General features: G+C 41.4%; 2 protein-coding genes across 2 annotated transcripts in view; one reads left to right on the forward strand and one right to left on the reverse strand.

Annotated features, from left to right (window-relative positions):
- Positions 1–2208, forward strand: part of LOC131281526 (voltage-dependent L-type calcium channel subunit beta-1) — a 14678-nt gene extending 12470 nt beyond the window's left edge. Inside the window, exons 12-13 of the mRNA XM_058310865.1 lie at positions 1532–1768; positions 1799–2208. Coding sequence (XP_058166848.1) covers positions 1532–1768; positions 1799–2208 — 647 coding nt within the window. The remainder of the gene's footprint in view (positions 1–1531; positions 1769–1798) is intronic.
- A 10044-nt stretch (positions 2209–12252) lies between these two features.
- LOC131283166 (protein slowmo) lies at positions 12253–16398 on the reverse strand. Its single transcript, XM_058312748.1, has 5 exons — positions 16316–16398; positions 15990–16154; positions 14915–15080; positions 12474–12779; positions 12253–12401 (listed from the first exon to the last, which is right to left on the reverse strand). Exons 2-5 carry the CDS (start codon positions 16019–16021, stop codon positions 12261–12263), a joined length of 645 nt encoding a protein of 214 aa, XP_058168731.1. The 5' UTR covers positions 16022–16154; positions 16316–16398; the 3' UTR covers positions 12253–12260.
- Between the last annotated feature and the right edge of the window lie 1167 nt (positions 16399–17565).

Below are 17565 nucleotides of genomic sequence, written 5' to 3' on the forward strand. Positions count from 1 at the left end.
GTTTAGAGATTGCTATTTTAGTTTGAGTCCTTTATTGGGATTTATTTGTTTGACAAAACAGGTTTATATTTCATTACTTTACAATTTTCTAGAGTTGACATCAGACATTTATCTCAATAGAGTTCTTATTGTCTGTAACTATGTGGGTCGTTTGATTGTTTTGTATCGTTCAATTCAAATGATCTTGCACATTGAATACATGTTTTACCTTCATATTTTTACTTTCATTGATTTATGCATTGTTGTTTTCTTTATTTTATTTGTTTTCTTATCCGTTTTAGTCTTTAATATGGCCGACGTCGAAGACACGCTGTAAAGGGCCACCTGGAGGAGGTGTGCAGGAAAACTTATTGGATATGTTTTTGCTATAACTTGTGTTTTGGAAGAAAATATTGGATATATTCTGCAACGTTTTCTTCTAACTGTTTGCTCGGTGAAATTGGTGCTAACTCATTTCTTTCCGGGACACAATCAAGCAAACGCGCGATTTGCATTGGAATGTTTTGGACATTTATTTATAAGTTTGTTTTGGTTTCCGGTACGAGCTGGTAAACATCTCGTAAAGGTACGTTTCCTGTTTTGTTTTTATTTAGTTGAGTTCCACTTTTACACGCTGCTTGAACTGTTATTGTACTAACAACCTTACTAGTGTGACTCTAACTGTGTGAAAAATGCGTTAACATGAAAAACCAGACAGTGGGAGACTGGGCGCCTCCATTGGTTATTGTGGAACTGTTTTCAAGATTTTGAAATAGCATTTTGCCAAGGACCCTGGCCTGTCATGAGACATCTGAAGTTTTATATTTTTTTAGAGATGAAAAGTTTCAGATAACGAATGATTAAAACAATTTCATAATGTCATGTCATTTTTAAATGTTGCTAGAAAAATCATGAGAGTATTAACTTTGTTTTATCAATGGTTTAAAGTATTTATCGATTCAATCAAAAGGAAAGTATATCATTCAATTGCATGCTTCAATTCCTTGTTACCCATTAGTTTTCGTTCAAAGTTTCAACAAAAGATGGAAAACATTACAAAACCATGTCCCACTTTTGAGCCAGTTAGACACTCAATCAGCGAATGATTTCGTCTTGATAAAGGTGCTTCATTTGGCCAATATAAGGCTCCGTTGACTATTTTCCAGTTGTTATTTCGATTCTTGGTTATCTAAATAAATACCGTACATTAGGGACGATTCTAACTAGCTTCCCGTAGGTTTGAATTGCTATTTACAGTTTTGCACGTTTCTTTGTATGATTTTCGTCCGTTTGTGTTACTGTTCCGCTGCCCAACGCGTTGTTCAAACCGGCCAACCATTGCGCCTACCCTTAATTACTATCTGATAAGCTGTAAGGACGATGGGTCACACGCCCTGTATTTGCTGTAGTTCTCCGTGCTCCGTCTGTCATGTGCGTGTGTTTTGAACGCTCCGCCTCGTCCAGTCCAGTCTGTCCTGCCGCTTTCGGTCTCGCAAAACTCACCGTTTGTGCGTTTGTTTTCCACCCCTCTTCCTTTTCTTTTTCCCCTCAGGTGCATCATATCATCACAATAGTAATAGTAGTAGTGGTAGTAGACGGCCGACCTCGAACCGGCACGGCGACAACCGCGACCGGGACCGGCTGGATCGCATCGAGCGGGACCGGGAGCGGGACCGGGAGCGACTGCACGCCCGGGAGCGCGACATGCTGCACTACGACATCAACGACGACGATCTGCTGAACGAGCGCAACTACGGACCCGCCGACTACGGCGGCGGAGGCAGCGGCGGTGGCGGTGGGGGTGGCGGGGGATTGGGAGGCGGCGGGGGTGGAGGAGGTAGCGACCGGGGTGTCGGCGGTGGGGGGATGGTGCGGGGCGATAGTCGGGACATGCGCGACCTGAGAGACCCGGTCGCCCGGGAGCGAAGGGAGCTGGTGGGGCTGGGGGCGAGCAGTAGCAGTAGTGGCAGCGGGGCGGCGCACGCCCGGGGGCACAATCTGAGCGGCGACATCCTGGAACACGAGCGCGAGCTGCTGCGCGAGCGGGATCGGGAGCGGGATCGCGAGCTGAACCGGGGGTACGCGGTGCAGGGCGGGCCGCGGCAGCTGGTGGCCGCACCCGGCCAGCAATCGGTGCGCCGCGGCATGCCCGAGCGGGACCGCGACCGGGACGACTACAGTCCGCACCGTGGGGGCGGTAATAATAGAAGGGTACTGAACGCCATGTAGGAATCGTGGATATAGGGATGGGATCAGGATGATGACGATAACGATGGCGCCGGTGACGAAGTGGGAGACGAGGATGAGGACGCCGGTGAGGGGGAGACTGGTGAGGCGGGTGAGGCCGGTCGGAGGATGGTTGACATGCGGCGAGGTAGGGCGAAGAGTCGTACCGAGGATGAGACGAGCGATGCTGGCTCCGTCGACGAGGAGAAGCTCGTGCCGGACAGCGAAGAGGACGACGGTTTCGAGTACGATGAGTTCTACTAAACCCCACACCAACACCAACACCAACACCAACACACACACACACACATACACGCACAGTGACACCTAGACTTCTACTTCCAACTATGTGATCTTCCTGTGAGGGATCGTTGATGTGATGATGTCCGACGATCGAGTAAACGTTTTTGCCACAAGCAGGTCGATTACTTTGCGGAACAAATAAACACTTTGGCAAGCTTGTTATGGTCATCCACTCACGCACAGACACACGTATCGATCGACCACGATCGGATCCTTACACACGACGATAGGTTCGGAGCGATTGAAGCAGCTCCTATTGTCACTTTTCTATTGTGCTTCCTACTTCTTTCTTACACACGCTTTAATACATTCAACACCACCACACACAAACACACAGATAAACAGATATGCACCTACACACACACACACACACACGTCAGGGGTGTGCAACAGTGAAGAGAGCAAAGGCCTCGTTTCCGTTTGTTCTTCGCGAGGTGCGTCCGTCGTGCGAGTCATCCTGATCCAATTCCTATGTGTGCTCTGGTCGGGGAGCGTTGAAGGAAGCCGACGTTTTTCCATGAACTGCGTGTACATAGCCATACAGTAGCTTAGTATCATTGACCGGGTGTGAGCAAGGGAAGTAAGATGGCGGCCCCTTATGACGAGACGTTCCAAGGCGAAAAAGGGAAGAGCAAAAGTCCGCTCACTTCTTCCTACTTCCTTCCACTATCGCACACAACATTTGATGTGTGTCTGCGTGTATGGATGCGCGTGTGTGTGTGTTTCTGTGCGTGTGTCTTCAGGGTACACATGGTACATTCCAGTTCCGGTGACAAAAAAGGAAGCTTACATCCTTCGACATTTTTATTATCTCCTGCTTGTCTGTCCTGGAAAATGAATCGATACTTTTCTTATGTGGCATTATTTTTGCAAACTCTTGGCTGATTACATCTTTGGTTTAGTTTTCACTCCACACTGAGCAAGTCCCGAGATTGTTGTTTGATTTAATTACTAACACCTTATAGATAGCCAGAAATTTCTCAAACATGTAGCTGTATTTTAGCGTATGGTTTTACAACTTGAAAAACCTTGTATCTGTAAAGTTTGTGTTGATTTTCACAAGTTTCATTTAACTCTTTCAGAGTATTATGTTTCGTTTGATTCCTTATGTACTTCCTTCAATCAATCACTGCCATTACCGTATGAGCCATGATATTCAAGAATGGCACAATCATTTGATGATAAATCCGGTTATTTAGAAATTGTAAAATTTCCTATTTTTTTTAGCACTACGTTGTTTTTTGCAATTTTTTTTCGTTTCGGACCAATGTCCAATTCCTTCTCTGTTTTTTCCTGTTGAACTCTCTCATTTTTTCTCAATTAATACTCTACTAAACTGTCCGACTATTTTCTATCGTTGTTCTTCTGTTTCTTCCTCTTATCTCCTCCTTCTTTTTTCTCTAGATCTTATCCTGTCCGAGTTTTTCTAGATGCCTGTTCTGTGTTAACTATTCATACCGCTTGTGGTTAGCTTCCTGCAGGGGCAAGTCCTTCAGCAAAATAAAATAGAAGTCCAAGTCCACCCCCCAGCTAAATGAGCGAGCAGGTGTGAAAGGCTTAGCGTTTAGTGGGTTTGTGTTTTGTATTCGTATTTCTTCCTTCCGGTTGATCTGTTGATCTTGTTGAGCGTTCTGAACGTAGTGGAGTTTTCTAGTGTTTCTGTACCCCACCGGGAGTGGAACACCAGTGATAAAGGCATAGGTGAGTCAGTCGTCGCCTATTATTTTACCGCCCCCCACACCCGGCTAGTCACCCCCTTCTTCCGCACGGTTCAAGCTCCCTCTGAAGCGTACGCTCTTCCTGCTACCGCACTGCTAGCCCTGGTGTGTCGAAGCTCCTCGAGTTGATGATCTTCGTTGGGAGGTTGCGCAGAGGCTCGCACAAATCCGCATGCAATCGAATAGGGCCATAACGCAGGATGATAGAATGAATAGGGAATCTAGATTTAACTGTAAAGCGTTGGGGAAGCGGTATGAAATGTGAAGAAGTGGAGCATGGGTTGAGCAGCAATCGGCCTGATCCATCAAAACTCAAGAGACACAGTGATGGCGAGCTTCAGTGAAACATGCAAATTGCGCTGAATGTGCGCGAAACAAGACCATATTTGTGAATCATAAGTTGAGTGATTGTTTTCTCATTTATCTCATTAAAGATTATTTAACACAAGCAGATCCAAAAAAGCATGTTCAATTCAGAACGGAACGGAACATTGTCCAGTTAAACTTATCTGTTTCCCCGGAGTCCATTTTCCGTACTATTAGGATTACTCTCTGGCACAGATAAAGGAAATAGTTCGTTTTTTTTTCTGCACACGATATCGAGTGCATTTGTTTGTGCAAACTCTCCGTGATGCAATCGCTGTTGCAGGAGAAAATGAATACTTTTGCCTACTACTAAAGCATCACAAGAAATGATATTTGATTGTGCCAAACGAAACGACCATAAGCAAACCACACATCTCCAAACACTCCATGGCTATTTGGTTCTGCTGGCAAGAGTTTCCTCCGGAAGTATGTGTATTGGTTCTGAGAAAATTATTTCAAAAACAATAAGTAGACTAACACGACACGTGAAGGGAAATGCAAAGCGTTCATTTAAGTAAACACTGATGAATGGCAATCGGTGGAATCCGTTTTCATAAAAAAGCGTCAGAAGGTGTGTATCCGAAAATAAAGTTTAAAACGAGTCAGCGTAACAAGCATTGCTTAGTGCCGAGAGCAAAGGGGTAGTCGAAGGCGATAGTGATTTTGAAGGAATGGAAAAAATAACTCACTTAAATAGCAAAAAAAAAGTCATTGAGCGAAGAAAACCATGCAGTAGATTATGAGAAAAGCTTTAAATTTAAATTTAGGTAATTTGTAAATTGTTCATCCAATTAATATAAAAAGCCGAAGCATGAACACTACACACATTTAACAAACAAAAACATTTACACCTCCTTGAGATGAGTGTGCTGGAAGGGTGTGATTTACGTGTAAGTAAGTGACTGTGTGATTGTATGTGTGTGAGAATTAGCATATGATAAGAAACACTATTTTCAGGGCGACAGTGCTCGACCCGATGAAGATATGCATTTTCTCCCAAGCACAGATACACACACACACACACACACTTACACATAAGAATTTGACTTTAACATGAAGCGTACACGACGGTGGAAATTCTCATTTTGTAAAAAAAACCTACCAACTTATAAACGGAACAATCGTAATAATAATATTATTATCTTTCGTATGTTAAGGGGCATATTGAATCGATGCATTCGTAACTTCACGTTCGAAGAACAGCAACATTGTTTATGCCGAATTCTACGGTAAACTATACCCGAAGCGGAATGATTTTGTACAGTACGGGACCGGAGTCACCGGCCGCAAAAGTCGAGCGGTCTCAGCTCGATTCTCCCATTTCCTCAGATTGCTTACACGATGCCTGCGCCGGATTAAAACCGAAGGGAGGGATCGACGCTTTTTCCTCCTTATTCAGCCTTTCGTAATGTAAAAAATAAAATAAAATGAATACACTTACAAAACCACACCTTATCGACGAATCACGGCGAATTATGCAGAGCTTGAATTTATGATAAATAAGCTTTTCTTTCCCCTCTCTCGATCGTTGATTGGCTTATTTCGAGGTTTGGTGGTGAAGGTAGAGAAAGGACGTATCGGGAAGATCGCAAAAAAACTCGCTACTTACGATGAAACATGCAACACAATGTAACATATGGCGTAAGAAACACAAAGGATGATAAGCGTCTGGACAAAAAAAATGCAATAAGAAAATCGAAATTTATAGAACATGAAAAATGTTTCAAGTTAAGCGGATTGAATGGAAGGAAAAAGTTGTGCAATGTAAAAACAGAAACAATGGCAAAACAAGGAGATAGGGCGAAGATGTTGAAAAGCGGCACTGGTTACCTGAAATGATATGGTTTCGACAAGCATGTAAAATTGTTGTTCTCTGCCTCATAAGCGCACTCACACACGCAGACACTACACTGGAAGAATAACATAACAGCCCTCTGAAAATCAAAGAAAAACGAAAGGATAACGAAGCAAAATTATACCAAACCATGTCTGAGAAGGCGGTAGCATTAATTTGAATTTGAAATCGTTAAGACAAAATTTATAGAATACATCTATGATCAATGTAAAAACTGCAGAGAAACAATACTACCGCATGAATAGTGTTGTATATTCTATTCCTCTCATAAATAATAATAGTTTTTTTCTTAATTTATTGCAAAGTTTTCACAGCTTCAAGGAAACACGGTCGCTAAGGGTTCGTTTGACCAATATTTTCCACTCTTCCGCAGCATTCGCATTCGTTAAATTTGAACAGAGAAAATGGCATTATAAAACATTTCTTGAATCCCGAGAGTGGTGTTTGGGATTTTTCCCATATTGAAGGTGAATTAAACTACAACAACCACTTGCTGACAAAACGGAAAGATTTTACATGAAATAGAATTGAATCAAACCTTTCTAGGTAACATTATCCTTTCTCTAATTCTATTATACCGCATTGCTACGACAACAATATACATTTTCACCCATCTATGACATACATACATACATATATACTAACACACACAAGTAAACACTTCAACTCTTCTACTTCGATTGATTATTGGAAGAAGGCAGAAAAATAAAAATTAAAAAATTAGGCGTTGGCATAGAGAGTGAAGACATAGAAGGACGAATTGTGCGATCCGAAGAAAAATAATTGGAAGCAACTAAACAGATGCTTTGGCAGTTGGACACGGCATAATGAATGCAAATGTAAAACTTCCCAGCATAAAACCGTTAAATAACTTGAGAAAGCAAAAGAAATCTGTTGCCGAATTGTGATTATAAAACTATTATCAGAGTACTTGAAAACAAAAAAAAAATATAGTGAGGAAACAAGACAGATAGACATGGCTAATGTGGAGAGGATTAAAGAAAAACGCTGCAGGAGAAAAACCAATACACTGTGGTGGGTGATGGTTCTCAATCAAGAACTCTCTATTTGTAAAAAAGCTAAAATGGAGGAAAGAAAGCGAAGAAATAGTCCAATCTATGGATATTAAACTAACGCGTAAGTCAACACTGGAGAATATATTAAAAAGCAGAAGAAAAAAGAAAAAAAAACTACAAAACAAAATATATTTGCTATATACCAATTGCCTTGCACTGATATAAAAGAGACGATGTAGTAGAGAACAGAGACAACAGACAGAGAACACAAGACACCGGGAGAACTGTGGAAAACGAATCGCATAGTAATAGCACTCCTGTGCGGCCCCATAAAAAAATACTCGACGACGCACTAAAGATTCATTAAAACAAAGAACTCCCCTCGCGATTACTTAAGGGGACGATCCGTGTTGGTATTGTATGGATGTTTCTACGAATGCTTGTGGGTGTATAAATGAGCGCCGCAAAGCAAAGAGAAGAAAGAAAACAAGAGCTGTAATATAAAACAGAGTAAAAAGCTATTCTTTCCCAAGTTTTACCCGCATTCGTTCTAGCAAATGAGCAAAGTAGGCAGAAATGATAGTAATGAAGGAGAAAAAGAGAAAGAAAGAGAAAAGAGCGAGCAGTAAAGCGAGACCGAAGGATGTTTATGCGTTAGAGAATAAAATATAGCAAACCAAACAGAATGGAAAAACGGGGTTACTAGGTGAACAAGTGAACAAATGATAAAATAATCGAAACAATTCAAACAAAACATATGTAAAAAAGTACTATTACGCCACTGAAAGGAAAAGAAAAACAAGCCATTTCCTCTTATTTCCTCAAATATTCTTCAAATAATAAACAACAATTTAGTCACCGCAGAAAATTCGATAAGCAAATTGATCGATATTACACACTCAAAAAAAAAAAATCACATACACGCAAACAAAGGATTGAAAAATAAAAGCGACAAAGTAACACTGTAACGCTACCGCGCATTGGCAAGGTCCTTGTACATACAGGTTGGTGAAAAGGGTTATTGGAAGTTATTGGTTTTTTATGTTCGTTCTGTTGTTAGCAACGATCGACCATAAGGATGCAAGATCCAAAGTGGATGACAAAGGAAAGACTCGAAACGAGTGAATGATTTCTCTGTCCGACTCACAAGCTTTCTGGCACATTATGCCAGATGCAAGCCTTTTTCTAGCATAATTTCCTCTTTTATTAAAATTTAAACACTCACACAGACACACACACACACGCACACACACACACATACATACATATAAACACCACCAACGTTGGACCTACTGCCAGGTATGAAAAAGGACCGATCTAGCTTTTTTGATTAACTTTCAATTAAACTTAGCCTGGGGTACTTACTTAGATTACTTCAATCAACGCCACTAACAATGTGGCGTGTTATGTTGTTTATGTTAAAATATTATTCCAAACAATTGCACTGCTTACAGCCAGTGGTTTGATATGTTCTAGTTCGAATTTGTTAAAATTGACATAGTCTTAACAAACTTAGATATTATGATTGCGATGTGCTTCGGGATTTGTTTACTAGTGCATGGATGTTTCAACATCGTCCATCTTCCGTTTTTCTAGGAAATATCTATGGTGAATATAAGACAAAAACATAATAGCTTATGTTTTTGAAAGCAAGTCGAATCGGTTCATTTGGGCTCAATTCGTTTCTCTCTGTGGTACATCAAACAATGTTTCTCGAATTTATTTTTCATAGAACCAAACATTATATGCACAGACAAACAAATTGAGGCGGTTTTATGATCCGAATGGCATCACAAAGGTAAAAAGAGAGGAGGAAACAAGGAAAACGAGATCTCGCGAAAACAAGAAATAGTAAAGAATCATCAACCTTTCTCTTTAGGGCACAGGAGGGGTAAATAAAAAAAAAGAGAACTGTAAAGCATATTTAAAAACTCGATAGCTAGTTTAAAAGGAACAGTAAAAATCCGAAAGGCAGTAACATAACCGATTGGTGCGAAAAGATTTTACGACTACATCTCTATGGAATAATTGAAGAAATACGAAAAGCCAGCTTCACCTCGCTAGACCAAAACCAGCCATATTCCACATACACTCACACCTGACAGTAACACTTACATTCTTGAACATGTCCTCCCGCATTAGGAGGAGCCATTTCGGGGTTAGTTTAAAAGGGGCCTGTTTTCCGCCCGGAATGTGGATTAGGTAACCGAAAATGGCAGGAGCCGACATAGCTATGGTGCATTGCGATATTGTTTGAGCCGAACAGGAAGCACTACGTTAGGAAAAACACTTTCACTTACCTTTTCTCCCCTCCCCTTGACTCACTTAACAAATAATATAATTCGTATGGACAGAGAAACAGCAGAACAAGAAAAATGCGAAGAAAACTGTGCAAAAAAATGATTAATTCTTTATTGTTGCCACATTTAAATTAAATTTAAACAAATATTTAAAAATTAATGAAAAAGAAACTCAAAAATCTTAAAAAAAACAACAAAGAAACCCTAAATCATTTGTAAATATATGATGAAAAAATAAAAATAATTTTTATCTAGCATTGTCTTTCACTGTACAATTGAAAGAAAAGGTGACACAATATAAATTAGCGCAAAGGGAAATGTGCAAGGAAAAAGACAACAATACAAAAAACAAATAACAACAAATAACCATAACTAATTTTTCATTCCTTTATTTTATGTCTTTTATAATTCTCTTCGGTATGTTCGTTTCGCTTGGTGGAGCGAACATGATTGCGTAACAGAAAGCTAGCGATTTTGATGTGATCTCACAAGTAAACGTTGCTTGAAAACCTATCACGTTCGTTATTTTACAATGTTTTATAAATCCTTCAATTCACAAACCAAAATCAAGCACAAAACGCCCCTCCAACTTACGATAGTCCTTCACTTTTCCCAAGTAGCATAAATCGATGCATTTGAATACGATAACATGATCGGCATTCCTGTAGCAACGTGTTTTCGATTGATAAATTGGGGAAAAATGCCCATTTAATCGATTAATGCTACCGGAGTTGTTTATGATTTTTTTATCTTAAATATAATCATAAATGACGCTTTTAATTATGTACCAAAACCACCAAACGGAATCATTTAGAATTTGCAAATGGGTGTCCTTGAACGCTATTCGTAATCTGGGAACATTTCCTTCGTTCGTGTTCATACTTCACACAGTCGTTTCTGTGTGTTTTATTTTGTACAGTACAACTTCAAAGCGGTTTTTGTGAATTTTCATATATTTCTGACGGGTGTTACCCTCCGATATGCTCCGCTCCATAATTCACAAGGCAAACTTACATTAGCATAAGGAGGCAAGTCATACCATTTCAATGTTAAACGTCAAATCAAACAAATGTTTTGCAAAGTTCAATCGTGAAAATACAGTTCCCTCATTCCCGAATTTCCCCGCGCAAATAATGATATCTTTTAACATGCACCTGCTCGTGTACTCGTCATGCACTCGAATGTGTGTACTTATAGTAATCTGGTTGAAAAGGTGAGGCAACTATTTGAAAAACTCCTAATTATATTTAACCTAACCGCCTACATTCGATGGAACGAGGTGTGAAATGGAAAATTTGCTAGCTCAACGTCAATGTTTTATTGCTCTAAGCGCATTGAATTTCTTACAAAACTGAACAAAAAAAAAACGTTAGTGCAACTTTGCATTCACAAATCTCCTCTCATGTAGGTTGAGTTACTCTGTTTTCCTAGCAAAATGTGTCCACTACTTATACAACATAGTTATGAAGTAATTTGTTTGCATGCAAAGAAACATGTTTCTATCGAAGCCGTCATGTTTCTTTCGTTCTAACGGAGTGTCTTTGTCGTCTTCAATCTTACGGTTCTTTTGCCTCAGCCCCAGTTCGTCAGCTTTCTTTCTTTAACATTCTTTTCCTTTTGTTGCGGGTTTTGCACTGTTTTTTTCTCGCATTTTCCAACAGCACTACAGTAGCAAACTTCATTTGGTTTATGTTTAAAACGAGCTCCATTCGTTCGTTACTCTATTTTATCACCAGTATTTGCGTATAAATTACTAATACAAAACAATGGCATACTGGAGGGAACACGTAGATTGAAAAGGAAAAAGAGAGAGGGAGCAAGAATGAAATAAGTAGTCAGTACTTTCTAGGAAGGGAAATTCATCCGGAACCTGAAGCTGCAAGTAGAGTAGCGAGCTGAGTTGGGATGAAAGGATCTTTTCGAGCTAGGGGGAACTAAGTAGGGTAGGGTACATCAACTTCCACTATTCGCTCGGAAATCGGAGGATGATGATGATGCTGATGATGATGAAGGTGATGGTAAAGATGATTGTCCGGTTGAAGAAGCAGAAGATGGCGAAAGTTCCTCTCCTCCGGTACGGCTGGAGGCGTTGGTTGTATTGTCCCTACCAGGACCACGGCTAGTAGCTGCGGTTACGCTTGAGTTAGCCCGACTGTTCGACACCATCGTCACCGTCGGGTTGATCGGTATATTTGTAGTGCTTGTTGTGTCGTTGGCACTACCTGATGTGTGCGAATGCTGCGTCCGATCAGGAGTCGAAGAAGACGCCGCAAGGGACCCCGGGCATGACCCCGGACGCGACGGTGAAGAAGCGGAGTAACCCGGACGAAATAGTGGTCCACCACGAGGAGTTCCACTGCCAGCAGCACTCGACGATTGTGACCCTCCTCCCGTAGTCTTAGTATCTTCTCCAGGCCCGCCACTAGCAGCAGTAGGACCGTCCCCTCGCACACCACCACTGGCCATAGAAGCCGCTGCCGCCGCACACCGCTTGTTACTATATGTGTATCTTCTGAGCGGTCGCGCTGAGTTCGTCCATACTTTTGCGGGCCTGGTCCGTGATGTCGTCCAGGGACTTCTTGGTGTGTGTCAGGATCTCGTTCGTACTGTTCGCCGCACTGTTGGCCAGTTCTTTCATCTACGGTGGAAGAAATCGAAAACCAGATCGTTAAGCAAACCGCATTCAATAAACTGCTACTTCTTCACCTACCTCAGCATTCAGCTTCCCTATCACCCATTCCAAACCCTGACGACCCTTGCCCGCATTGGTACTGATGTTCTTGGTCAGCACGTCCTCCATGTACCGGTTCAGTGGGACGCCCTCGACCTGCACCGTCGCTTCCTGCTTCAGTAGCGTTTTGGACGGGTCAGTCGGGTGTGGAACGTAGCTGAGCGTTTCGTACACTGAAAGGAAGCTGCCAAAGGTGAGGTTGATCGTCTTCAGTGTCATAAGCCGTTCCTTCGGATCGACGGTTGACTTTTCACTAGCGTAGCAGACGTTTGGGGAACCAATGAGCTGTAGGGAATGAAAAAGAAGAAAAACAGTTAAATTACATCTTAAGCGGCAAGAACAACAGGGTAAAAAAAGATCTAATACACCACACGCCTAACAATTTCCGAATTTAATGGGATCCAAAACACCTGTTAACCTTGTCCTAGCACAACGCAATAACCGCAGCTCAACCGGGCCTGTATAAACTCTCTTTCTACATCAGGAAAAAAGCATCATCTGCGATAACAAGCGCAAAACACTACCTATCAAGAATTAAATGCGACGAACGATGCGACAATTCTTTTTTGAGCAGTGAAAACAAATTCAATTCCTAGCAATTAATACTTTTGACCTTACTTATCCGTTTGATTAATGGTGGATTACTTTTATTTTTTATGTTTATTAAAATACGTAAAAATGATAAAACTCTTATTTACTATTAAATTACAGCCTGCAGACAGATTAATATGTAAATCCGAATATGAATAAGATTATGAATCTCGTTGCCTTCTTAATCAAAAAGATATATGAAATTGGATTTTTTGCGTACAAAAAACATGGGTAGATAATAAGAAAAATATTGCATATGTCCTAAAACATTCAGAGTTGAATTGAAAAAAAAATCATGAGAAGCATTTTCCATGGGCTTGTTTATGTCTAGTTTACAATACAGGTTTGAGAATGCCTTTAAACTTTTAATAAAACTTGATTTTATTCACGCAATTAGCGTGCTTTTATGGTATAAATCTTTTTGCAGCCACAGATATCTTTTTAGATATAAATTTAATCGTTAACGGAGTCACAGGAAATCTTTGCGACCTTCTTAAGTCCACTAAAGCTCCCCTTGTTGAATACCGACACGGCGAGCATGACGAATGAATTGCATCCTCAGGCAGTCCAAAGATCATCACAGCGCGTTTGTCGTTATCTTATCAACTTTTCCGCAACACACTTCCTTGCTTCTCTTCTTTACCAAACTCACCAACCAAATCGGCGTGTCTGGTCACGCGTACTGGTATTAACATTGCCTTAGTTGATAAGAATTGGCAAAAAACGTAGTTTGCACATGGAAAGTTTGGCCGAGGGCATCGAGGTTGTTGCCGGGCACGAGGCAATGCTGCTACACAGGTGCTAATCAACGCAAGCTCACAATTGCCCCACTGGTAGTGTGTGGCGGTTGAAGTGGTTGGTTTGTATTGGCCCATCATATGGACGCTAAATGTTCTTATCTATTGGCTTCGTGACGATTTCTAATTAATGACTTGTGAGTTGTATGGTTGTTCAGTTCAGTGACGTATTACTTTTAGGAATATATTCTCACATGGTGAGAAGCATGATGAAATGTCCATTGTTATGGGACGAGAATGAAAAACAAACAAACGTGCTTATATAAAGGGACATAGTTATATGTGTTGTCTAAACATAGACACATTTTCCAGTACGTTCCGCTTTGAATTCTTGGGAGAATTCCTTGACAAACTCAATGCTACAACAATTAGAGCATAAATTGGCATCGATTTCACCGTTCGTTGAATCGTTCATGCAACCAACGCGTGCACACGCTTTGACCGATCATCGGAAGTGTAGGGTTTCAAGTGTTTGTGAAGACGCCGTCGTTGCTTGCATCTGACTAGACAGTGAAGAAAGGAAACCCTCGCCTCCGAAGAACGCGTCTCGAGAACATTGTCAGCGGTTTGGGTCGAGAGGGTAACCACCGGACGGGGAATTAGATAAGCCACGAGCTAACACCACATGGATGCTCGTGCACGCGCAGAGGCAATGCGGAGGAGTTTGCGCAAAGGCACAGCATGTGAAACGATGACGCGTGCTCATGACGAAGGTGAAAATTGTCATAGTAAATTTAGAGTCACATTCCGTTCACGGTGGCCACACTCGTCGACAAGCACTAACACTACCCCTACAAGCCCTAAGCTGAGATAGTGGTAAAAGCGTGGATCATTTTACTTGGCGTACACGCGAATACCCAATACAGCGACAGTAGGTAGTGTATTTTTATCACGCCGTTTTCAAGAAGCGAACCGGCGAAAGATCAGCCCAAGAAGGTTTTCGTGTCGTCTAGATCATCGAAAAAGCCGCTTGAATCAAAAGACAAAATCTTTGCCAACCAAACTAAACGGGTTGGCCGGGTGGGAAATTACCTTTTGTGCCCACTGTGGGAAATACCATTTGGAGCTGACCAGCCGGTGCGTGTGCAGGACGCCATCGACGACCCTTCGTTCCACCACGTCGGTTCCGATGACGGCTGTGTTGATGGGGTTCGGGTACTTGCGCCAGGCGGCCTGTGCTACGGTTTCCCAGGGATGGCTGTAATTAGACGGCATTGGAGAGAGAATGGATCAATTATTAATGTTTAATCAGTTAATGTTGGGTCTTGTTACAAACAAATTTAAATCAAAGTTAGCTTCTTAGCAACTGTTGCTAGAGATCGATTAATGCAATTGTTTCCCATTCGATCTGATACAAACGATTCCCAGCCCTTTAAAACTTTGTCGTTATGCGGAACGTTTCTCAACAGTGGATTACCTTGAGCGGTGGAGAAAGTCAAGGTTGGGTAAGGTTCCGCGGAATGCTATTGAACTGTGGCCAACATTTTACGGAAATACAAGAAACAGATGGCTTACGGTCAAACGACTCGCCTCCTCTATCCGAGTTCAATGGACCAAAGCAAATCATCTCCATGTCGGTTGCAAGCATCGATCAACCGCGATCGCGGAGAGAAATATTTGAGAAACTAAGTCGATCACATGTGTTTCAGGTGCAGTGTGAAAAAAAGATCAAAATCGACTCGCCAGCTGTTTCACACAGGAATGTTGTGCAAAAGCGGATTGCGTTTCGCTTCGCACACTCATAAACAAAGCGTCAAAGTGACGTTTCTTCTGTTTCACAAACCCGCACACACACACCATCGCACCAGTTGCTGCTCAATTTCGTAACGAGCTTGAATTTGATCTTCTTTGCTGAGCTTTGCACAGATGAAACACGAACGTTTGTTAATTGACGAAAATTAGAGCAGTCACTTGGAAGTCTACGATACCACTTGGTTCGTTTGAGCAGAAAAATATACAACAAGCAACGATGTAGCAGAATATTCCAGACGCACGCGGACGGTATCTGTCAAAAAATGTTTTTCACAGCGATGCGCTACATTTACATAACGACGAATCTATGCTGCTCTTGGCGACTGGCGTAGCAACCCCGATCTCGCATACTTACTTGAAAACGTGCTCTGATGTCCAGATTTTCATTATTGCGCTTTTTATTTGTGAAGTTGGGTTTAAGATGCTGTGCGTCACGATGATTCACGGACGCTTGTACCTCTGCAACCTAACCACCTATCGCCACAAGGTCTGCTTCACTTGTATTGTTCCACAGCACCACCTGAGGAACGTGAAACGAGCGAAGAAAAAGGAGTTTGTAGTGCAAACGGGGCGACGTAGGCAGTTGTTCCTATCGGCAGCGTGCACGGCACGAACGCCAAAACTCGAAGAACTCGAAACGCAACCGCGAAAATAGTAAACAAAGAAATGAAATACACGCACGTTTCAATAAAGAAAACCTCCGCAAACACCACACGGATTCGTTATCCTCAGCACCGAACCAACTGTTCAACCGTAGCATTCATGACAAAGTGAACGATTTTGCGGGAGGAGCAGATTGACGGAAAAGATTGATACGGGTGCGCACAAAGTGATTACTACTCAGGTGGGTTCATTCCGAAACAAGGTGGGTCGTAAGAGAGGTGAGCTCAATAGCCTGGCCGTGGCAGCCATATTGAAGTTCTGAGTTTTGTTTACCATTAAAAGGACAACCATGTGTTAGCAAGCTGATAGTTCCAGTTTATACGGTTATCGGAAGATTCTACCCTCATTGGCCACAACTTTACTGAGAACATTATCTGCGATATATTGCGAAGCCATCCTGGTTCCATCTACGATATAGTGAATGAGGTTGCACGACATGGGGTCGTCTTGCAGCATCTTGGTCGTCCCACGGCACATATGTTAAGGATATTAAGTTCATTATACTCTATTTTTCTTTTAGAGTTATTAGCAGCAATCGACCTTTGGTGTACGTAATAGGCTCATCTTAACGGACTTACGGGGGTGGATTAAAATGTGTTAAAGTTGCTCATTTGCCTTTTAATAGTCTTTCAGTTGTTTGCACAAATTTGTATTGGTTTCTACTATTTTTTCCTTCTCAGCAATAACCTTTGAAAGTTCCAAACTTTACCTGTTAACTTTTTACTTAGCATTTTTCAATTATATTTGAACTTCACCAAATTCGGACGGTAGCGTTTCATTGTTATATTAATCGTTATAAAGTTCGCCCGCTCGCTGATCAGCATTCTGTTGTTCATTCCTGATGTAAATTTCTTTGGCAATTGAATGATTTGCCGCAATGGAAGGAATTGCCAAAATAAAACAATAAGACAGATTTCACATTGCATTGTGATATTATAAACATAGCCTCAGACGAATTCTCAGTCACAAAGCGCACAAATGTGTGTCATCATTGCCTTGCAACGAATTTCTTAGCCGATTATTGTTAAGACATGAATCCCGAACAACTCGGTCAACTCTATTAACTCCATAAACAAAACGATTAAAGAAAAACGGACCGACAGAAGCGACAAGTTAGTTTATGTCCAAAGATATGTTTGAAGCTGTGTTTCAAATTGTAATTATATTATGCTTATTTTAGTGTTATTTAAATTACCTGTTGGTTTCAATCTTATAAAATTATAGTAAAGTTTCATCGAAGGCGACTTTTCTAATTAATAATCGTCTCT

The sequence above is a fragment of the Anopheles ziemanni genome, chromosome 2, assembly GCF_943734765.1.
Source record: "Anopheles ziemanni chromosome 2, idAnoZiCoDA_A2_x.2, whole genome shotgun sequence".
NCBI classification, from domain to species: domain Eukaryota; kingdom Metazoa; phylum Arthropoda; class Insecta; order Diptera; family Culicidae; genus Anopheles; species Anopheles ziemanni.